This window comes from Carettochelys insculpta, chromosome 1 (assembly GCF_033958435.1).
Source record: "Carettochelys insculpta isolate YL-2023 chromosome 1, ASM3395843v1, whole genome shotgun sequence".
Classification (NCBI taxonomy): domain Eukaryota; kingdom Metazoa; phylum Chordata; order Testudines; family Carettochelyidae; genus Carettochelys; species Carettochelys insculpta.
Window position 1 is genome coordinate 261,720,839 of NC_134137.1, and position 24,043 is coordinate 261,744,881.

Consider the following 24,043-nt stretch of genomic DNA (forward strand, 5'->3'; position numbering starts at 1 on the left):
AATTATTCAAGGTTACCCCTCTGGGGTTCCACATGTGGGCTCACAGGTCCCCTGTTCCTGCCCGTCCCCGCACGCCAAGGCAGACCATTGCACTGGGGCCCCATACTTCCTACTCATCCCCCTCCCTCGCAGCACTTTAGGAGCATCGCAAATCCACCGATTCATGCTCCTCCCCACTCCTCCTGCTCCCTCCAAAAGCTGGAACACCTCATATCAGCTATTTGTGGCTGCTCCAGCTCTTGGGAGGAAGAGTGGTTGAGCATTGAGCAGTGGATCTGCTGCATTCCTAAAGTGCTGGGAGGGCTGGGGAGGAGAAACGGGGCCCTGGTGTGTGAGAAGCACGTAGGGAAGTGGTGCAGACAAGGGGTCTGTGGGCCACAGGTTGCCCACCACTGCTCCAAATCATTATATTCTTTATATATATTCATTATATTTTGTTCAGAAGCGTAAGGTACCTCTTCATTACACTGCAAAATAATTCCTGCTGATCTACTAAAAACATCTCTTGGATTGCTTACAGTTCGACCATCTCGTGTCCACCTCCTAGTGGCATTAAACAGGTATTTAAGCCCCACATTACCATGTACAGTTTGAGGTCTATCAGTGCAGCCCTCTATTTAAATAATCTTAGAGTTCTGAGGTGGATAAGCAGAAGTTACACAATTCAAAATGCAGGTTGTACACTCATCCTTATGGCCAGCCTTATCCCTTTTGAAATAAAATAAAAATCATACAGCTGTGCTATGAGAGCAATATTTTTGATTTGTGCTCTTTGATATTTGTGAATCTAGCTCTGGATGGGGTTTCCCTATCTATGCTTCTGGCAAATAAGGAATTTCAAAGTCCTATAGGTTGCATGCCAAAAAGCATAGTAACTCAGTACATAAACAACCTCTGAATTCTATGCACAAGCCAAAATCTCCTCTTTGGTACACTGCCATTAGTTGCAGGACAAGTGTTCCCATGCAGAAGATCTGAAAAATAAATGCATGTTCAAACAAAAACAACAACAGCCAAAATATTCTGAGAAAATATTCATGGAATCAAGGCAAAGCCAAGGTATCATTATACATGCTTCCTTCAAGAAGCAAAGTGAGATGGTAGATGCTATAGAAAACTTAGAGCAAATTCCCTTCCATTTCAGTGCAGGTTCTTCTTCAAATCATTGGCATGATACAGGTCATATAGATTAACCTTCTATTGGCACAAATATGTGCCCTAGTTTCACCCAATATAAGCATATAGCCAGTGCCTTAAAAAAAGAAAAAAGAGCAGGTACTGAACTGGCTCCCTACCTCCAACTCCCAGCTAATCCCATGGTTAGGGCTGCCAAGGTGCCAGTACTCAGTATGGGCAAGTACTGTGGTTTTTTTTGTGCCAGGTGTCACTAACATACACTGGGAGTGGGCTTCTTTTCAGACTACAAAAGGTTTCAAAACATTTTACTGGGCCATTCACTTTCTGAAAGTCAGGCCTTTTTAAGGCATCTCAAGCTATATGTATTCTGTGGGCCCTTATATATGCTGCCATGTGTTTATCAAGTTCTAGGCTCACATTTTCTGCCTCATAGCATCCAGTTTTGTGTTGTTTTTCATCAGTGGGCATTTCTAACAAAACCCACCAGCATTTACCTCAAATCATTCTCTCACATGAGTGTATAGCATGGGTACATATTAGCGTATATTAATACAGATTAGTTAATATGCTAATGGTTCTCTTACATTCCTTTCTCAAGCCTCTCTGCTCTGCAGGCATTGTCAGTTTTGAAGACATGTTCAACTCACACTATCCTTCTGTCTGACTTTTTTCCGTAACGTGCTATTGTGCAAAAACATCCTCCCCATTCCAAGTCTCCAACATACCACTTCTCTGTTATCAAGGTTCCCTCCTCAGTTCTCACTCTCCCCCACCATCTATGACCATAAGAAGTAAATTCAGCAAGCAAACACCATATTTAACTTCAAATTTATCCTTCTTCTAACTTTCCCCAGAAGTTCAAATCTTCTCCATTTCTATCTTTTGGATAGTAACTTCTTCAGAATAGGACAGTATAAACTGTAAATTGTGTATAGTGCTAAGCACATACTTGGCACTTACCAGACAATAAATAATTATTTCTTCTGATCCATTTTAAATAAATGTGTTTCTGATTTTAGGACCTAATCCTGTAGTAAGAGCTCCGCATGCGGAGGGCGTATAGGACCAAACCCACAGCCAGTGCCTGTATCCTACCTTTCTTCATAGGATCCAATAGTTTTAAAAGTGGCTGAGTGGCAATTTTCAAGTGTTTAATCTGCGATCACCTCAAAGGAGGCCTGATTTTCTGAAACAGATGCGCACTTCCCTTTGTGAAAAATCAGGTAACTTTAAGGTACTAACGGATACCCAAAAATTGACACATCCACAATAACTAGTCCCTTCATAAAACCTTAGTCTCAACATCAATGGCTATGTCTGGACTACAGGGTTTTGTCGACAAAGCCCACTGAGCATTCAGATTGCAAAGTGTGTTCTATCGACAGTAAATCAACAGAACGCAGCTCTTTTGTCAACAGCCAGACACCTCTAGCCACAAAAAACAGCGTCACTATCGACAGAGATCTGTCAACAAAACGCCTGTTTGGATATTCTGGGGGGGTGGCATTCTGTCGACAAAAAAGGCCTCCAGGGCACTGCGCAGGTGCCTCAGCAGATGCCCTATTCACAGCAAGCAGCACACTACGGTTCATGCCTCCATCCATTCTTAAAGTTGCAGGGAGCCCAGGGAGCCCCATGGCAGGAAGCTGAGAGAGTGGGAGCAGCAGAGCAACAAGGCGCTCCCTAAACACCCTTTCAGCCTCACATGCACAGTGAGCTGCAATGGCAGAGGTCTCCCAAGATCCCCTTGGGAGGGGTCGTGGTAGGAACGGGGTAGGGCTGTGGGCCTGAGGCCCCTGCTGGGGGTGCCTTGGGGAAGGTTACTGGGGGGGCTTTGGTAGAAGATCTCCCTCAGGGCCTTGCAGATCCACAGTCCATCCTGATGGGCCTGGCAGATGATGGCTGTGCCCAGCTGCTCATAAGCACACCCCTCGCAGCTGGCAGCTGCCTCCCCCATCTCCTCCATTATGTTGTGCAGGACACAACATATCATCACAACTTGGTGGAAATTGTGCTCCCCCACATATACATGAGTAAGCAAGCACCTAAAGTGTGCCTTGAGGTGGCTGAAGGCCCACTCGGCCTGCATCCTGGCCTGACTGAGGCAGGCTTTGAACAGTTCCCAGCTGGGTCCAGCTGGCCAGTGTAGGGTTACATGAGCCAGGGCATGAGGGAGGAGACCATGTCGCCCATTTTGCAGAGTGGCACTTGCACGTCCTTGACTGCTAGCTCATGGCAGGGGACAAATGTGCTCCCCTCCATCCTCCAGCACAGGCAGGAGTTGAGGAACACACAGGCATCATGTGCCTGGAATGCCCACTCAACATACATGTCTGTGAACTGTCCACAGTAGTCAACCAGGGCCTACATCATGGAGACACAGCACTTGTGTTTTATGTACTTGGCCGCACTATGCTCTGGGGCATGGATTGGGATTTGGGTCTCATTGAGGGGCCCAATGCAGTCTGGGAACCCCACGGCAGCACATTCGGCCACAACTTCATCAATGTCTCCAAGACAGATGACCCTCTGCAGCAGGATTGTATTGGTGGCCATCATGACCTGCAGAGAGAGGAGACCATACACACGTCAGGGATTGAAGGAGGGCATCCCTGGGCCACAAGGGAGGGATGGTTTCAGTCCCCTCACGCCCCTACTGAGCTCTTCAGCAGCCCCCCAGGAGGCTTCCCCCAACCCCCCAGCAGCAGGGCTGTGAAAGGGTGGAATGGCATGGACCTCCAGGGACAGGGCTCCCCCTTCCAACCCCACCCCTCGTACCTTTGACCCTGCTTCCTGAGATTCCCCCTATGGCAGGACACCTCCTCCCATACAGGGACTACAGCCCAAGAGTGCCTCACCTCCATGAGGAGGGCCACAATGGTGGACTTCCCTACACTGAACTGGTTGCCCACCAGCTGGTAGCTGTCAGGAGTCTCAAGCTTCCAGATGGTGACTGCAAACCACTTCTCCACAGGGATGGCAGGCTGCAGCCAGGTGTCCTGTCTCCGAACAGCAGGGTCGAGCCAGGTACAGAGCCCCAGGAAGGGGGTCATCTCCATTTGGTAGTTCTTGAGCCACTCCTGGTTGTCCCACTGCCCCTTGACAAGCTGGTCCCATCGGTTGAAACTGGTGCAATGACTCCAGAAAAGTCTGTGCACTGGGGGTGGAGCAGGTGCAGGTATGAACATCCTGCAGCCATGGCGAGTCCCTTTCAGGTGGTCTTGGGCTTGCCCTCCCTGAGGAAGAAGAAGATGGTGGTCAGGAGGTTCAGCAGCTGCTGCGGCATCTCTGTGTGGGACCAATGCAAGTCCCCTGGGGGCAGCTCCGTCTGCATGACTTCCTGGAACCAGTTGTGTTGCCCAGCAAGACACAAAGCCCTGATCTAGCTGTGTTGTTCCTCAAGGATGTAGGCATGCCCACAGCAGAGGCAGGAAACAGGTGTCTGGGTGGGGTCCCTTTACGACCGTATCTCTCCAAGGTTCCCAGAAGGAACTGGTGAATGGCAAGCCTGCTCGATGTGGTTCCAGGTGGCTGTTTTGCTCGTACAGTGGCTGGACAGTCCAGCCGCTCTCTGTTGAGAGAGTGGATCACTCTTCCAATCTGCCTTGTGGTCTGGATCGATTTGTCGACAGTTTTGTCACAAGATATCATCCAGTGCAAACTTTTACCGACAAATCCCTGTAATCTAGACATAGCCGATGATTTACCTATCTCCCACTGTTCAAACTAAGGTGACTTCCCAAATTCTTTTTTGTTGTTGTTCAGGGGTTTTATTTGTTTTGCTTTTTAAAAAGGCATAACAGCAATTATGCTGATTTATGCATTTTCAATATATGAACAACAGTCATCAGATCAGCTACAGGTCCATAGACTTTATGCAAACTGATCAAGTAATACCTGTATCCAATCTGTTCCACATGCCTATATCTTATTTGCGACAGTTACAGTTCACCTAAACATGGCCACAGCAAGACAATGTACCTGATCAGTAAGTATATTTTGTTTATACAGTTTGTATTCCCTTTTTTAGCACAAGATGTTGGATAGCTAAACATAAATATTTTGTCAAACCCAATAGTGTAAAAGTTTAACAAGCAGCATTTCCCTCACCATGAATAGACTAATAATTCCATACTTTAATCGTTCTGAAAAGTGCTCTTTATCTTACAGACTTTCATGGGGGAGGAGTAAATATATTGTTTACCTTTAAATAACTTGGAGGCTATTGCTCCATTGATTTTTGAGTTGAACTGTCCATTTAAATCAATGAGCAGTTCTGCTTCATAACTCATCAGACACTGTGGTCCAGGAAAAATAATGGAGCAAGATTTTATTCTGATAGTCAAGAAAATATTATATGGGTTATTTTAATCCATTCATTGCTGTTTGAAGTCGAAGACCTTCCTGAATGTCCCAAATCTAAATGATTAAAGACTCCTAGATTTTGCACCTACCACTCTAATTCAGTTGAAAGTAGCATAAAATTACATATAATTTGAACTTGTTTATAATATGAGTCAGCTCAGCAGTACAAGTTATTCCACTTAAGGTCAGCATAGCTGCGTCTACACGTGCACGCTACTTCGAAGTAGCGGCAGTAACTTCGAAATAGCGCCCGTCACGTCTACACGTGTTGGGCGCTATTTCGAAGTTGAAATCGACGTTAGGCGGTGAGACGTCGAAGTCGCTAACCCCATGAGGGGATGGGAATAGCGCCCTACTTCGACGTTCAACATCGAAGTAGGGACGTGTAGACGATCCGCATCCCGCAACATCGAAATAGCGGGGTCCTCCATGGCAGCCATCAGCTGGGGGGTTGAGAGATACTCTCTCTCCAGCCCTTGCGGGGCTCTGTGGTCACCGTGGGCAGCAGCCCTTAGCCCAGGGCTTCTGGCTGCTGCTGCTGCAGCTGGGGGTCCGTGCTGCATATACAGGGTCTGCAACTAGTTGTTGGCTCTGTGTATCTTGCACTGTTTAATGAAAGTGTGTCTGGGAGGGGCCCTTTAAGGGAGCGACTTGCTGTTGAGTCCGCCCCGTGACCCTGTCTGCAGCTGTGCCTGGCTCCCTTATTTCGATGTGTGCTACTTTGGCGTGTAGATGTTCCCTCGCTGTGCCTATTTCGATGTTGGGCTGAGCAACGTCGAAGTTGAACATCGACGTTGCCAGCCCTGGAGGACGTGTAGACGTTATTCATCGAAATAGCCTATTTCGATGTCGCAACATCGAAATAAGCTATTTCGAAGTTGGGTGCACGTGTAGACGTAGCCCATAAGTTATATTCAAATCAACTTTATGTCTATCTGTTGCATTGTCAACATACAACTAGCTCTTGATAAAGGCAATTTTAAATTAAAACACAAAGATTCTGAGATTGCAAATAAAGAAGATACATAAATACACTTAGTGATCCAGACTTCTGAGATTGCAGGTATATGGGTGGATACTCAGTTAACCACAGAGACTATCAGACCCTTAAACAAACCCAAATTCTAGATATTTGCATGCAGATCTATAAGGAGAATTTTATCTTTTAGGTACTCTGCCATATTTGTGTATTGCAGATATTTTCAATACTGCATTACACAGACACAGCAAAGTGCATTAGAAACGGCATATCAGTCTTAAATTTCAACCTCCTGACCTTTTTCAGTCTTGGGTCATATCTTAACCTTACTTTAGTTTAAATATATTTTAGAATATTTTCAATTACAAGGATATATTTTAACATCATCTTCAACTGGCACTATCATTAACCTCCTGAATTTATTTCAACTCTGTTGCCTATTATATGGATCATTGCAATGTATCTATATCCAAAATATATTAAATTTACTACTAACAACTAGCTAACAAGACACATTCCGCACTCAGAATTATCATTCTCAAGAATGCACAAAGCAGAGAAAATGCAACCTGTATCGAGACGGACTGATTTGCAGGGAGACCCAGGTACTCTTTTTGTGAATTTAAGATATTGTGTCTGACACAATGTGGAGTAAAATTTGTAATAAGGACTTCACGTGGACAAAAAAACTACATTTTTAAAAAAGAATTATTTAAAACTGGCCAAACTGATAAATAGAGAAGAATTATTTTCCCTTCCTCTTTTGGAATAAAAGATCTGAAATCTGATCAGTAACATGCAGGTTCTTCCCTGTAATGCTTGTAAGGAACAAATGTTGACTTAATTACTCAATTAGACCATATTTGCTTTATAATTGCAGTGTCATGTTCAGTCACTTGAAATGTTTTTTTCCAAAATACCCAAAGGCAGCCATCCACATCATGGACTGAAATATTCAAAAACATCAGTTTAAAAACAGAGCCATTTATAGAAGCATATTTTAAAAAAGGAAAGGTCTTGTATCTTTTGGCATTTCAATCCACAGACAGTCACCAGTTTGCATTTTCATGGAAACAACTATCTGAGTTTTACCCACAGGATACAAGATTGCTCCCACACGGCTAGTCACATTCTTGACCTCATCTTTGGCTCTTGTCTGAAAATTTTAGGTCCCCAGATTATCCACACCGAGAGATTTAATTATTATCTTGCATATTTCAGACTAGGTGCTAAATACCTCTCCCAGACCTGTACTAACTCACATCTATTTGAATGCAAGTGAGGACTGATCTGTCCTGTGCAGGGTGGATTGATTTCAATCAAGGTAGTTTAAATCATTGATTGAAATCACCAAAACAAGATTGATTTAATTCAAGTTACCAAAAAAGCAAAGACTGGCCGTGCACTTAATTTTGGAGTAAGCCCCACTCAATTCACTGGCACTTCTGTTTTTTGAGAAAACACAGATAGAATCAGGTTCCCTTGGAAAAGCTGTGTTATGCTGAAGTAAAACAGGAAATCGATTTATGTCATCACTATTCTGGTCTTTGACTGTGATGTTCCAAAATAAAGAGGCATCAATTCCACAATATAAAATAAGACAGTGGCAGAGGCAATTGATAACTTTAGATTTCTCTTACTTCAGCTTTCTGTACTGGATATTTGAGAGTGATTCTAACCTAGGTAACTAATTAAACAAGCCATAAAGATTAGCTAAGATGAACCTTTTTTCTAGCAACATCCAACACAGCAAAGAGTGTGGGAATTTACATGTCAAATCACACACGAAGAGACATAGAGAGAGTCTTGAAGAATGATGCATTGCAAAACAAACTATTTAAGTTACTAACCAGTTGATCCACTCAACCATATCCACATCTTCATCCACATCATTTTCTCCCAGTAAGCAGTTTTCCTTTTACTGTTTCATCTTTGAAACTTGGCCCTGCATCATCATCTTGCACAGCTTGAACTTGACATATTTTCCATTTTTACCCAGAACAAATTTATTCAAAATATTCCTGCGTAGGGTCCTTCTTATACCCAGAAGCCATAACAGTTTTTCTGTGGCAAAGGTGTGGAGGATATAGGAACCCCTGTGTGTGCTGATGTCTTCCCTGTTGCTTTCCAGTTCACTCCCCTGTTCCTTTATAGCCTTCCCAATATATTTTATCTCTGTATTTAAGACAGTGTCTTAACTCACTCCTCTGCCATGTTTGGCCAAAGTCTACCACCACATAAGCACAGAACAAAGATAATCCTATCCAGCTGGTGTCTTGCTTTACAGGCCGCATTTTAGTCTGCTGTGGAACAGAAATTGAAAGCCCAGAACACTCAAGAAGCAAGAACTGGTAGTTAGGCTGGGCAGACCAGCGCCATTAATTAATTTTTATGAGACTGTAAGTGTACATGTAGTATTTTTGTGATGAGATGTAATTGTAACCATTATTTTTAAATGAAAAAATAGTATTTTATTGTTTTTTTTTAAAAATAAAATTTAAATAAAAATCTAGTCATTTTAAATCATTGATTATTGTCCACCCTGCTCCTGTGGATTTTTTCAGTTTCTTTTATGGTGCTGAGTCATACTGGACTTAATTTTCTAGTCAAAGTGTCAATAAGCACAGGGTGTAAAGAATCCTCGAGCAGAAAGCACAGAATCAGCCAAACTCAAAAGGCAGTCTGAATTTCAATTTTTGTCTATTATTTTATTAGCTACTATTAAGTACAGCATAAAATCAAATCCCAGCAAGGGAATTTTTGATCTCTCCCACATCCTGTCCAGCAAAGGTCAATATAAGACTTCATTGAACTTTTCTAAAATGGCTTGGTCTTCCCTCAGTGCTTCTTCAGTACCTTCCAGTATGTAAAGGTTGGTATTTTGGCACTGGGTAGGAAAACCATCTGCTTACACTGCTGTGACAAGCTTAGTATATTTCTTGAAAAGACTGGTACCAGTTTTGTCTCACCATGGCTTTAAATTATGTGTACCTCAGGGCTGCAAGTTACTGTGTACCCTGGCTGCGGTCAGTGTGGTTTCCAGTGAAGATGTTCAAGGTTATGTGGGTTCACTGGAACCCACCATCTGTGGTTCCAACAATTGTTCATTCTGCCTGATTAAACCCCATGACAGGGCTGTAATTAAACTACTGGTTAGCACATCAAAGTTAACTTTCTGTTCTTAAGCTTGCAGTAGCCCAGCCTTCCCCTTTGGAATCCATCTCTCAGCAACAACATGTATGCCTTTGCCTTTGGGAAAGATGATTGCGAAAGTGTTGTCATGTCAGCTACGAAGCAACTCAGATCTCCTGACTGCAGAGTATTGTCATTAGACCTCACAGTTGGACTCCCAACATCTGTTGATAACCTGGCCATAGTTTGTTGCTGTAGCAACCAAAGAACCCTACTGAAATGATTGGAAATGGCTCCAGTAGTTCTAGTTGTACCTGGACGATAAGAATTAACTATTGGCAGTGGACAATCATGTGGTCAACCAGGGATCTGGAATGCAGCATCACTCCATACTCTGACTTCTTTTCTATATTTTTCACTGCATACAGTATGTGCCCACTTGAGACATCATTTTTAGACTCGGTTAAAATACCACCAGTATGAAGAGGACAAAACATAATATACTGTTTTCTCTACAGATCCTGTTAGCTCAGACTCTGTCCTGGAAGGTTACATAGATATTATTGCCAGCTAGAGTTATCAGGGGCATGTCTTTCCTAACCCAGGAAAGGCAGAAGTCTTGCTGGTAAATTAGGGACAAGTTTATGAAAGGTCTTTCTCTTCTTTCATAGTCCCATATCATTCAGGGATTATATTTGGAAATACTTAATTATGTTGAGAATTGAGGCATTTATCTCAACCACACTGTGACAAACCAATGAGAGCACGAAAGGATTCTAATACAATGTGGTGATATTTAAACACTCAATTCAACCAAGTTCCAGAGAGGATGAGATACCCCCTCTCTTCACACTCTCCTCTCATACTAAAGAGAATGGCTTGGATATAGGGATCTATCCCACAAACTGTGCTGTGAAAGCCAATATAAGAATTCATTGAGCTTCTCTAAAATGCCCTGGTCTTCTTTGAGTGCTCCTTCAACACTTTATTCTTCCCATGACCCCACCAATTGTTAAGCAGGCTTCCTGATTCTGATATACTTCAAAAAATTCTGATATAAAACTTATCTTTAGCTAAGTGCTTTTCAAATTCTTTCTTGGGTTGATTAATTCTATTTTTATATATAACTCGCCAACATTTATGTACCTTTTTTCCTCACCAATTCCAATTTTTAAAGGCTGCCCATTTTGACTGTAATCATCTCTTTTATTCTGCTATTTAGTCACGATGGCATATTTGGTCTTGGGTTTTTTGTTTGTTTTTTTGTGGTGGTGGTTGGGGGATGGTGTGTTTGCTTGTGTGCTTTGGTTGCGGTATACCTTTATTTTGAGAACTTATGACATACATAGGTGAATTTCTCATTGAAGTCTACATAAGAGATTAAAGCTTAGCTGAGTTAGGTCACTGTTTCTTCTAATTGATTCTTCCCTAGGTGTATATGACTATTCATTTTTAAAAAGTCCTTGACAGAAAAGATTCATGTCATAATTAAGACCATCTTATTGAACCCTCTCCTGGCTGGATCTATGCTCCGAGATCAAACTTTTTCGATACACCTTCTGTCAGCAGATGGAGTAACCCTTAACATGCAGGTCTCTTTCTCCGTGTAGACATCCACTTCAGCCTATCACTCCTCCCCTGAGGAGAAAAACCTTCCTGAAAACACTCCTCCTTCAAGAGCATTTGGCATAGCCACACAGTTCCCCTGTGTCACTGGCCAGGCTTCTCCCCAACTCCACAATAAATGCTGCCAGCAAAAAAACAAAAACAAAAACAGAAAAACAGTCTCAAGTCAATATTTACGGCTCCATGCATTTTAATGCCTCTGGCAAGATCCCAGTTCTGACCAGCCCTGCTCCCTCCCTGGGACAGTAGCCTCAAGGGTATTGCCTGAAGCACCTAACCCCCTTGCTTCAGGGCATTGGCCACAGGTGTTAGCTCCACTCCAGCATAACTTTTCCACCCCAGAAAATAGCCCACCACAAGCAGGTCTTCCTTCAGTTGCCCACTGGTGGGCCTTTTTAGGTCCAGGTATAGCCCAGCCCTCTTTAATTGGCTATATTAGACTCACCTGCCCCAATCCAGGGGCACTCGGCTTAGCCTATCAGGAGGGACTACACATCTTATGACATGTATTTTATGAAGCTTTAGCTAATGTCTTAACTATTTTATTCAATATTGCAACAAAGTGTTAATTGCTTGCACAACATGCTGACTACTTTGAGGCAGAAGACAGTGCTTTACAAATAACATTATTTATTGTTCAGTTACCAGGTGTAGGAATTGCAGAGCTGCACTTCAAAACAGCAATTCAGGTGTTTTTTTTCCTTCCAACATCTGAAATAACAGCATGACGTGATACCATGGGCACCAGTCTCAAAACAGAATATTTATATCCTACAGAACAGGTTTTCTAATGTTTCCACTGACAGAACTTTTACAGAAAAATGAAAAGACAGGTCAATAATATTTTGAAAAATATGCCAGAAGGGCAGTTTTTCATATATGTACAGACAAACGCTCATATTTATAGAAAATAAAATTAGCATTTTGAAAATGCAGCAGAAAATCAGAGCAGCCATCCAACGTTTTCTAGCTTACTTCTTCAGTAGTTTGTGTTATAAGATGAAACAATTCCAACCTGTAAAATTAAATCTATGAATTTTTACCTGTAAAAGAAAATATCTTTCATCATGAAGATGATGTATTTTCTGTAACAGCACACATCACATGACCCTAACTTCAGGTCAGAAAATATATTAAAGGCTTGACCCTTTTATTATCAATGCATTTCTGATAAATTGAGGAACTAATTAATATAACCTGTATTTAAGAAGACACAAACTTATTTTGAAGAGACTATTTTACAAGGAAATATGTCAAGAACAAAATATGGACAGCTGGAAAAGAAGGAGGTTACAATCAGACCTAGTTATGATTTTAAAATACCTGGGGGAGTCTAACCACGAGCTGGTAGGAACCTGTTCAAACTATGCAACAAGGACAAAACCCAAAGTCATAATCTAAGACTGAATGAAGAACAGTTTAGACCTGATATCAGAAATGTATTTTCACTCAGAAGATCATTAGTATGCAGAACAGATGACCTACCTAGGGGTCTGTTGTACTAATGAAATTGATTACAGGATGGATATATATCTACCTATCAATGCTATAGATGGACTTTCTGAAAAGCAGATATTCCTGCTGAGAAGCAAAGGATGGACTGGGTGGACCTGGAATTCTTTCCTGCCAAATATTATACTTCTTTTATGACTTCTTGACTCCATAACCCTGTAGTGCCACCTTCTGGCAGAGGCAGTACTTAAACAGTCCAAGTTCTCCCACATCTACCCTGATAACTCCAGCAGCTGAACTATTTTTTTAAATAAACAAAGAGCAACTCTCAGTTTTATTTTCTTTCTTATTTGGACAACAAATCTCACCAAAGGAAGATTCCTAGCTTCCCTAAGCCAAAAGCACAAGCACTGAAATTTAACTACATGTTTAAACTGCATCTGAGACAAACTACGGGTACCAAAGGGCAGGTGGATTCATTGTGTTTCTTATGCATTTTAAAGGATTTTTTCATACATACTTTTGCAGAATGGTTTTCCATTTTATATTGACTAAAATATTTGAAATACTATGATGAGATACAGTAAAGAAGCCCACCTAAGAATACTCCAGGTCCTGAAAGTGCATTTGGTATGGTGTCATTATCATCATCATCATCAATAACCGTGGGCTCAGCGCCCATTCGTGTCTGATGCCTCTCTCACTATTTCCTTCCATCTTTCCCTGTCCAGTGCACAGTGGCTTAGTTTCTGTAGAGTAGCTCCGCACCAATCTACTATATCATCTATTTGGTATGGTGTAGCTAGTTGTAAATGGATTTTCTTCTGCTTGCTTTCTATTTTTCCATTAAATAAACATATAGTCTATGGTTATTATGAATAATTGTTATTGAACTATGCGTAGAATAATTAAACACTGAAAAGTAGCTAAACATCAAGAAGCAACAGTACTACCAGTAGAACAATCCCATTATCGTTTTCAATGTGCAGTACATGAGTGTGATGGAAAAATATACTAGACCCATAGCTTCTATCTCCAAACACTGGGGAAATTATAACTTCAGAATGAAAATATACCATCAATTTTCTCAGCTACACTAATAAAATTAATATAAGTATGTTATAAAGCTACACATTATTAGTTAAATGATTAGTGTATGCACAATATATATATACCTTAGTAATCATATGATCTTCTCTACCTAACCAAAGGCCTTTATGGTTTTGGTTTTTGTTTGTTTGCTTGTTTGTTTGTTTGTTTTAAGTAAAGAATAATAATTTGGCTCATTGGTTATCCAGGTTCCACAATGTGAGATAATTAGGGTAGTCAGGTAAGTGGTTGGCTGGATATAGACATAAGCAGAGTGTACCTGAAAGAAGAGGCCTAGTGACGCCACTCAAATTTCTAATACAGACATGAAGTTTTATCTTTTATTGACAGTAAGCACAATACCCTCCTTGCTGCCAACAGTTAAGGAATGTAATGCTAAGACATTTTAATGTCTTAGATCACATTTTTCAGATAGATTGAGAACAGCAGCTCAATATCACAGCCCTGAATTATTCTGCACTCATTTTAATCTCTTTCATTTCAGAACTGGTGTTTGTTCTAATTACTCCATTGCATCCTGAGATTGGTTTGCTCAGAGCTCCGATCATCTTTGCCATCCTATTTTCTTGGCTATAAAACCATTTTAAACCCAACAAGCTCCCTCCACTCAGAAGAATTAAAAGAGATATGAATAAATACCAGCCCCAGCTCTAGCCCTGGCAGGGAAATCAACTTCCTTCCAGGTCTGGATGTTTTTCTGTTTGCTCTTGAAGTTGTTCTTTCACCTGGGAGCAGTGAGAATCTGCATCCACAGATAGATGCAAAACTGCTCCTCCAATTATATAATCACTGCAGCTGACAAGCAGAGAACTGGATTCAGGTTGCCATAGCGTTAACAGATTGCTATGAAGGCTGAGCTCTTCGTCCACTTCACCAGCTCTGTCACTGACGGGGGAGTCCACTTCTGCCTGCCGAATGCATGTGCAAAGCGGTTGGGCTCACACCAAAACGAGCACACTTTGGATCAAGGCTGATTCCTGGCCCCGCCCACCCTATTTTGGAAGCGCACTTGGAAAGGGAAGGGGGTTGGTTGGTTGGTTGTTTTTCTTCTGACTCCGCTTGGGGGGGGGGGGCGGATTATGATCCCTGAACTCGCCCTAGTCCTTCTCCACGACAGCGTTTCCGCCCCAGCTAAAGGCACAGAAAAACCTGCCCTCCGAGCCCCACACTGAGCGGCTCCCCAATGACTCGAGGCGCTTTTGGCAAGTCGAGGTGTTTAACGGCGGTCTGTCAACCCCGCTCTAGCCACAGCAGGAGCAGGGCGGAAAGGGGACAGCGTTTGCAGAGCGCCAAGTTAGCCTTTGACACCAGAGGGGTGCGCGCGCACCACTGAGAGGGAGCGGTGTCCTTATCAGGCAGCGCGGGGAGGGTTAGTGGAGGTGAACGAGGCTGCTCCCGAATGGGATTATCCAGACACCTCGGAAGGTTATTACCCCCCAGGACCGCTCTCCCTTCAGGGGAAGGAAATGGCTCTTTTCCTTCTGCCATCACAAGCGGCGCGTTAAAAGCCGCTCGCGGGGCAGGTTGAGAACTTGCAGGTTATGGGGTAAAAATAACACCCCGTGTAACCACTGCCAGTCGTGGGCGGGACGGGGGGACTTCTAGAGTTGGAGCAACAAAGTTCGGAGATGGGGTAGCGGGCCACACTGTTCCACGAGACAGCGAGCTGAGCTGCTGTGAAGCCCAGAGTTCGGGCCGTCACAACAAGAGCTGTGGGGGATTCGCTCCAGAAAGTAAACCCCAACTTTGATAGAAAGCTAAAGCAGCACCACGGCCTTTCTTTCTGTTACTGTGCACCTCTGACGTATTGCGTGTGTGTACACACAGCTCCTCCACTGCCCTTTGAGGTGAGAGCAGAACCCGCCAAAGGCTCGGGAGAGGGCTCCCCTCTCCTGCAACCCGCACTGAGATTTCGGTGTGGAGCAATTGGTGTGATATTAACTAGTGAAAACCCCTCATCCAGGCTATACTGGAAGTAACCCTCCTCTGACACGTAACACCCAAGCTGCACAGCAAAGTCACTTAGCCTTCCTCCAAACTGGCCGTTGGGCGTCCCTTTTCCATTCGTCTGTTATTTAAAAAGAAGAAGGGGGCAAAAGGGACTTGGGCAACTTTTCCTTCCCTGGTATTTTTTTTTTAATGAAACACATGCTCCCCGGGGGATTTTTCAGCGGATACTCTAACAAGATCACTGCAACAAATCCGTCTAATGTTATCAGTATGATCTGAATGGAAATTGGTGTCACAGCCTGCTTTCCCCTGCTATTCCCCCTCCTACCGTTGACTCAAGCAGCAGCAGCAGCAGCAGCAGCAGCAGCGGAACCTGAAATTATAGAGACGATGGACAGAATGCATCCGTTGAGGGAAACCTCAGTCTTACCTTGGTGGTTTTCTTCTGGAATGTACATCCTCTTGTTTTCATTGACCATTGAAAATGAGTCCGGATTAATCCCTCCAAATAGCGGCTGGGTAAAATTCAAGGAAGAATGGAGCTGCAGTATTTCCCCTTTGATTATTACCTGATTCCCATTATTGCATCAAACACCAAAAACTGATCCTTTCCACTACTGCCTCCTCTAGTGAGATTGCAATGCATCCTCAGTACATCCGGGCCCCTTCCAAGAATTTAGCACAGCACCTCTGGCTGCTAAACCATTTTTTAAAAAGAGCGAGAAGGGGAGAAAGGCGAAAAGAAAAAAGCATCCAGGCCAAATCTCAACGGGCTAAACGTCTCTCTTTAAATCCATCAGTGAGGAGAGTAAGAAAAAGAGGAGGGAGGTGTTCAAAGGTTGCTGCTCTTCTCCAAAGCCATTCTGAGCGCGGTCTGTTGGCAGGGAGCTGTTTCTGCAGAGGAAGAAGGAGAGCGAGCACAGTCCCAGCCCCTCACTCCCTCCCCTCCCTCAGCACACTCACTTCCCTCTCCCTGGCTCTCACAGACAGACAGACGCACTGAACGCTTCCAGATGTTCCAGCTGCGGCCGCAGCAGCAGCACACAGACCCCCGTGCCCAGCGTTAGGAGCCGGCTGACTTGGGCTGAAAGTTTAACATGCTCTCTCCCCTCACTGCGCCTGCTGAAGTCTTTCTACAGACATGACGTCAAGAAAGCAAGCTGGATCTGGCTGCCTGGAAAAGTGGGGGGGATAAAAAGGAGGGGAGATCGATAGACAGACTGACTGACAGAGCTCGGTGGAACTCGGCTCCATAGGATTCGCTGCGGATGGCTCCAAGAATCCCACCGCAATTAGATCAGCTTTCCACTGCCCACGCCTCAATCGCGTTTCTCGATATTGTGAGCTCTACCCCGCCGTGCCACTACGGAAGGCATCTGTGAGCTGAATGTAAAGGAGGGCAATATCATTAGCTGAAATATTAGCGTCTGCTTCCTATAACGGCGTTTCAGAAAAACATCGGAATGAGCCGTGATTACTACATTTGATCCGTTACAGTCAGCACGCTGTATAACTAAAATACAAACACGATACACCCGGGAGGATGAAAGGGATACTGAGGGATAAGTTGCACAGCCAAGAGGATGCACAGATGTTTAAACAGATTAATCAAGCTAGGATTTTCAAATCCGTGGTGGAAACACAAAAGTGCTCTGTTGGGGTATCCTGCCACTCTTCCTAATTATCTCTGTCATTTTGTCCACTATACTAGTACCTCCACAGAGAGCCAAAATGACTTCTTTCAAACAAAATGTGAACTGAATACAGTACATGTTAACTGTATCTTGCCTCTCAGAGCTGCCATGTTCAACAAGAGATGTAGAGTTCCCATCTATCTCTCTCAAGAATGAGGCTAGAAATTGTGCTGATTGGGGAAACTAAAATAGTTGGAGTTGCATTTTTGTGAACCTCTAAAACATTATGTCTTACATGTGAAATAATAAATGCAATATTTTAACTGTCATATACTATCACCTTCTAGGCGTTTTGCATGTGACATAATCCACTGTGATTAAAGATACATGCAGTTCTTTATTCCTTTCTAATGCACCTTCGTTCAATTAAACAAGAACTATAGGATTTTTCTGTTTGTATATTTTGAGGCTGGTTATTGCACGTAGTCAGGATTTAAATGATAGTGGCCTTTATCACGTTTGCTCCAAATGGATACACATGTGGTTTACAAAACATCTGTCTTGTAGGATTCTTTCATCCACCCCTAAACTGTGGGTATCTCTGGGGTGAAACTCAGAACATAACAGCATACAACATGTGCACAACAGATTTATTCAGGAAAGGAAGAGAATATCATAGCCCCCTGCAACCACCAGGGAAACTGAACTATACATAACCCAATTACCAAAGTTAAAATAATTGGCCTCCACACTGGCCTGTCATAAAAAAGGTTCTGTGTTTTTTTAATTACCACAGGACTTCCATTTTAGATGGCACAGAAAAGACTAATTCTCCAGAAGCACATTGCCGCATAATACCATTCTGAAGCACTGATTTAGTATTGACTCAGGAGACAGTGCCTCCAGCTGAATCAAAAATACTACTTCCTCTAGCACCAAGATTTTATCTCATAGCATACATCTACACTAGGGAAATCTGTCAACAGAAGTTACTGTTGGAAGATATCTTCTGACAAAACTTCTGTTGACAGATTGCAGCCAGACTACAAAACGGATCGAAATAGTGATCTGCTCTGTTGGCAGAATGTGGCCAGATTGCCTGGCCACTCTATCGGCAAAACAGCCAACCATAAGCACAGCAGATAGGGCTGCCCAGTGTCCCAGAAACCCTGTCTGTCAACAAAACGCCCTCCAGAATATCCAGTCTAGATTTCTGTCAACAGATCTCTGTCTACAGAGACATTCTGCTTCATGGGGCAATGACAGAATGCTGTCAACAAAAGTGCCACGTTCTATCAATTTACTGTCGACAGAATATCTTGGGAATGTGGACACTCCATGCCAGTTTTGTTGACAAAACTCTCTAGTGTAGACATAGGCATAGTGTCCCATACAAACACTTACCCTTTTTAATTCATAAAAGCAGGTGAGGTCATAGTTTGAGATGGAATCAAAACAAAAAAGCAGTCAAGTAGCACCTTAAAGACTAACAAGATAATTTATTAGGTGAGCTTTCGTCAGACAGACCCACTATTTCAGACCATAGCCATACCAGAACAGACTCAATATTTAAGGCACAGAGAACCAAAAATAGTAATCAAGGTTGACAAATCAGAAAAAAAATATCAAGATGAGCATATCAGAGTAGAGGGGCAGAAGGGGGAGTCAAGAATTAGATTAAACCAAGTATACAAAAGAGCCCTTATAATGACCCAGAAAATTCCCAGCCCGGTTCAAACCACACGTTAATGTGTCAAATTTGAATATAAAAGAGAGTTCAGCAGCCTCTCTTTCCAGACTGTTGTGAAAATTCCTCTTCAGTAAGACGCAAACTTTTAAGTCGTTAACAGAATGACCCACTCCATTAAAATGCTGGCTGACAGGTTTGTGGATCAGGGGTGTTTTTATGTCTGTTTTGTGCCTATTAACTCTTTGTCCAAGGGAGTTTGAAGTCTGTCCAATATACAAAGCACCTGGGCATTGTTGGCACATGATGGCATATATGATGTTAGCTGAGGAACATAAGAATGTGCCCATGATTCTGTGAATAACCTGGTTAGGTCCAGTGATGGTACCTCCAGAATAGATATGTGGACAAACCTGGCAGGGGGCTTTGTTGCAAGGAAAAGTTCCAGGGCTGATGTTCCTGTGTTATAGACTGTGGTTGTGGGCAAGCAGCCTCATAAAGTTGGGATGTTGCCTGTAGGAGAGAACAGGCGTGTCACCTAGGGCCTTCTGGAGTGTGGAATTCTGATTAATGATAGGCTGTAAGTCTTTAATAATGTATTGCAGTGGTTTGAGTTGGGGGCTGAAGGTAATAACCAGTGGTGTTCTGTTCTTGGCTTTTAGGGCCTATCTTGGAGTAGCTGGTCTCTGGGTATTCGTCTGGCCCTGTCAATTTGTTTTTTTATTTCTCCTGATGGGTAATTCAAGTTTATGAATATTTGGTAAAGATCTTGTAGTTTTTGGTCAGTAGGATCAGAGCAAATGGGATTGTACCTAAGGGCTTGACTGTAAACAATGAATCTAGTTATGTGTGCAGGATGGAAGGCAGAAGTGTGTAGGTCAGTATAGCGATCAGTGGGTTTCTGGTAGAGTGTGGTACCGATCAGGCCATCCTTGATTTGTACTGTAGTGTCCAGGAAATGTATCTCTCATGTGGAGTAATCGAGGCATACGTTGATGGTGGTGTGCAGATTGTTAAAGTCTCTGTGGATTCACAGAATCATGGGCACATTCTCATGTTCTTCAACTAACATCATATATGCCATCATGTGCCAACAATGCCCAGATGCTTTGTATATTGGACAGACTTCAAACTCTCTTGGATAAAGAGTTAATGGGCCCTAAACTGACAAAAAAACACTCCTGATCCACAAACCTGTCAGCCAGCATTTTAATGGAGTGGGCCATTCTATTAATGATTAAAAAGTGTGTCTTACTGACGAGGAATTTTCACAACAGTCCAGAAAAAGAAGCTGCTGAACTCTCTTTTTTATATTCAAATTTGTCACATTAACACATGGTTTGAATGGGATGGGAATTTTCTGGGTCATTGCATACTTGGCTTAATCTAATTCTTGACTCTCCACCCTCCTTCTGCCCCTCGACTCTCTGATTTGCTCACCTTGATAATTTTTTTCTGATTTGTCAACCTTGATTACTATTTTTGGTTCTCTGTGCCTTAAATATTGAGTCTGTTCTGGTATGGCTATGGTCTGAAGAAGTGTGTCTGTCCCGCGAAAGCTCACCTAATAAATTATTTTGTTAGTCTTTAAAGTGTTACTTGACTGCTTTTTTGTTTTAATAGTATATAGACTCACATGGCTTTCTCTCTGTTACTATTTGAGATGGAATGATTGTATTTTAAATTAGCTTTTATTATTGTTTCTAGTTGCCTTTTTATCTGTGAAAAAATAACTTATCCTTTTAAATATATTTAATAAAACCTGGTCATTGAAAAAGAACTGAACAGTGACTCCAGTTTCTTACTTTTGAATGTAAATAAGTATGCAGTGTTGCCACGGTGTCCAACAAGCTAGCCATAAGCCACACGTGGGAATTTGGCCCCTTTGAGTATGGATAGTTGGCTTGAACAATAGAAACTTTACAATTGTTGCGTTCAAAAAATTTTAATAAAAAACAAAAATTTTCAGAGAATAAAAAAATAGCGCAGAAGATCTTTCTGAATTCTAAAGCACTTTCCATTAAAGCGACCCATCTGCTGGATGGAGACTTCTGACTGTTCTCACAAAACCATAAACATCCCAGTTAGGCTGGAAAAGCTTCTTCCTGATTTCAAAGGTTTAGCAGTGGGGGAAAAAAAATTGTCGAGTGCCTCACTTATTGAATTTCTGCAAAATGTAATGATTTCTGTTGATTAAAACCAATGTTCAAGCATTCTGTTGGCACTAAAAGACAAGAATCAGTATGGTCATAAAGTCTCACAAAATTATTTACATTTTCAGAATAATGTGCCTAGCTCACTTCAGAATTTGTTGGACACCATGGCTCTATTGTTTTCTTCATAAATTCCTACCATTTAGATCATGTTCATTCCATTAAGTCAACCAAGATTTATTTATATGATTCACCCAGAAAAAAACATCGCTTGTATGGACCCAGTCACTTAGGGAGTACTTAGGAGAATGCTGATCATCACTACACAGAGGTCAAACACTCCCCTCAGGACAGCCTTGCCTTGGGGAATTTGTACACATATCATTTGCCCTTACTATTTTAAATGGTCAACAAGAATTGGTCAAATGTCAGCTACTAGTCAATATCACATTGCTTTCTGACCACTCACATATATCTACAAGCACATACATAAGCTGTCCTTACCACCTGCAGATCTCTTTCTCCAGTGTTTATCCCTGTGACCTCCCCACATAGGACAGAATTTGGGACAATTACTCTCCAAATACAGTTCAAAATTAAATAGTGTAAGAATTTAGAATATGAGCCTTGATGAATTTGTTTGCATAAATAAGCTTTACTATAACTAGCTGTTTCCTGATTCAGCAACTATGGGTATGTCTATACTTACAGCGCATTCTAAGCACCATGATCGATCCCCCAGAGTGTGATTTTTCTGCGTCTGTGAAGATGAGGCAAAATCAATCTCTCTGTGCTCAGACATCGACCCTGGTACTCCATGCTATTGCGTGGAGTAAGGAATGTTGGTGCAAGCCCAAAGAGCCCTGATCTACACCACAGAACAAAGTCGATCCTGGTACATCAATTCTAGCTACACTTATGGCTTAGCTAGACTTGCAAATCTGGAACTAACTTTGATCCCCGGTGTAGACCAGGCCCGTGACATGAATAACTTACTACATAAGAGATGGACATGAATATAAATTTAAAATAAAGTCATCCTGGTAGTGAAAGACAGTCAAGAGGTAGGATAGTAGCCATCAAATATTTTTCTCAAAAAAGCTGAGAAAATTAATTACTTCTCATTGATTTTTTTCTATTAAATATGTGTTGCTGTTAACAACTAAGGAGGTAAGAAGGTGTAGCCTGTTTGGATACGTTAGCCTATATTATATACCTTATTTTTGTAGCCTAAGCTTGTATTATATATTATTTGCTATTATTTGCTCTTTCCTTCTACCTTGCACTGTTTTATTCCATTTGAGCAGTAATGCAAGAGGCCTACAGGGATTAAACTCTGTAAGACATTACCTTGAGCTAGGTAGGTGTAGACTGGACAATTCCAGACCCACACAGATAAGGGGAAATGCATCTGAGCTTCCAAACTTTAATTTAGCTAGTAGATGGCATTTTTATCTTGTATGGTGCCAGGATATTATGGGCCCATCAGCTCAACCATCCTGTCTATTGCAAAGTGGAGGCCAAGGTCATGAAGGGCTGTTAGGTGGTATCTTGCCTCAAATATCCATTTTTAGAGGTTGTAAATGAGGTTGCCATGTGATATCTTATGCATATTCAAATGGATGGTGTTAGTTCCATTCACCAATCAGGGGTGTGCGCCCTCAAAACATTAGGGAGCAGATGTCTAGTTTTGGCTTTGAAAGGTTGGGCTGAAATGATGTAAGGAGACCTATAATAACCCCTGGCCAACAGTGGGTTGTGGCTAGTCCATTCTGTTCTGTTCTTCTGTGAGTTCTTTTTGTTTTTCTTTTGCTAAATCTCTTAAGCTTCCTCTGCTCTAACACTATCTTGTCTCTCACCAAAAACAGTGAGGCTGATCCTTCAACTCTTCCAGTCCACCAGGAGGGAGTGTGACTATGGTGTTAGTCTAGGTGTATTTGTACTTGCATACTGGTTTTATGTCCTAATCAAAGTGAATTAGTCTGTATGTAACCACTCTAGATATTTGATTGTTATAAACTCTGTGCTACTATTGCATTGTTTGTAGTGTTCATGCAATTGCTGCAGGTCATGCATCCTACCTCCAAGTAAGAGGTCTTATAGCTCTTATAGTTCTTCATGGTTGTGGTCTGGGGTGGAGGGTAAACCTAGAGATTATTAGGTCTGGTGGGCAATCTGTTACCCAAATTCCCATCCCCTGGTCAACAAAGGATAGTCTAGTCCACAGGCACTAAACTAAGCCTCCAAGATTTGAGTCAATTCCTTGTCAGTCACAGATCTCCTGCGCTACTTTAGGCAAATTACTTAATCTGCCATGTATCTCTGATCACACTCTGCAAAATGGGAATATGAGATTTCTAACTCACATTAGAGTTGTGAGGGTAAAATTGGTTTTTGATTGTGAGGTGCTCTGATACCACAGCGATGAGAGTAATATAAATATTTTGATGGGTACTTATTTCTGAGATACTGCTTCTGTGTTAAATTATGAAGTGGCAGAGATTATGTGAGCAGTAGATTATGTATCATGAATTTATTTATTCTGCCAAATAATGCAGTAATCTATATCCCTTCCCAAATATAGGGAACGTATGAAACACAAAAACCTACAGCACTCAAGGGGGTCTGCTGACCCTGCTGATCACTACCTCCCCCACCTGTCATTAATCCCTCACCCATCCCAGTGCCTCTTTCACACCAGAGAACAGTTATTCCATGGTATGCATGAGGTGCTGGGAAGGAGCCTGCAGGAAGCATACTTAGAGCAGGGGGCAGAAAGAAGTGGGGAAGAAAAGGAGTGGGGCTGAGTAGAAGTGGG

The 24,043-nt window shown here is 42.3% G+C and overlaps 1 protein-coding gene across 15 annotated transcripts in view; it reads right to left on the reverse strand.

Annotated features, from left to right (window-relative positions):
- The window catches only part of CACNA1C (calcium voltage-gated channel subunit alpha1 C), an 812,008-nt gene that overhangs the window by 690,173 nt on the left and 97,792 nt on the right, over window positions 1-24,043 (reverse strand). The window contains exon 1 of one of the 15 annotated variants that reach the window (XM_075005842.1): window positions 16,182-16,640. The exons of 13 other annotated variants lie outside the window; for them this stretch is intronic. In XM_075005842.1, the coding sequence (XP_074861943.1) occupies window positions 16,182-16,230 (49 nt within the window). In that variant the 5' untranslated portion in view covers window positions 16,231-16,640. Of the gene's footprint in view, window positions 1-14,440; window positions 14,566-16,181; window positions 16,641-24,043 lie in introns of those variants that run through there. One more of the 15 variants, XM_075005877.1, reaches the window with a different exon arrangement.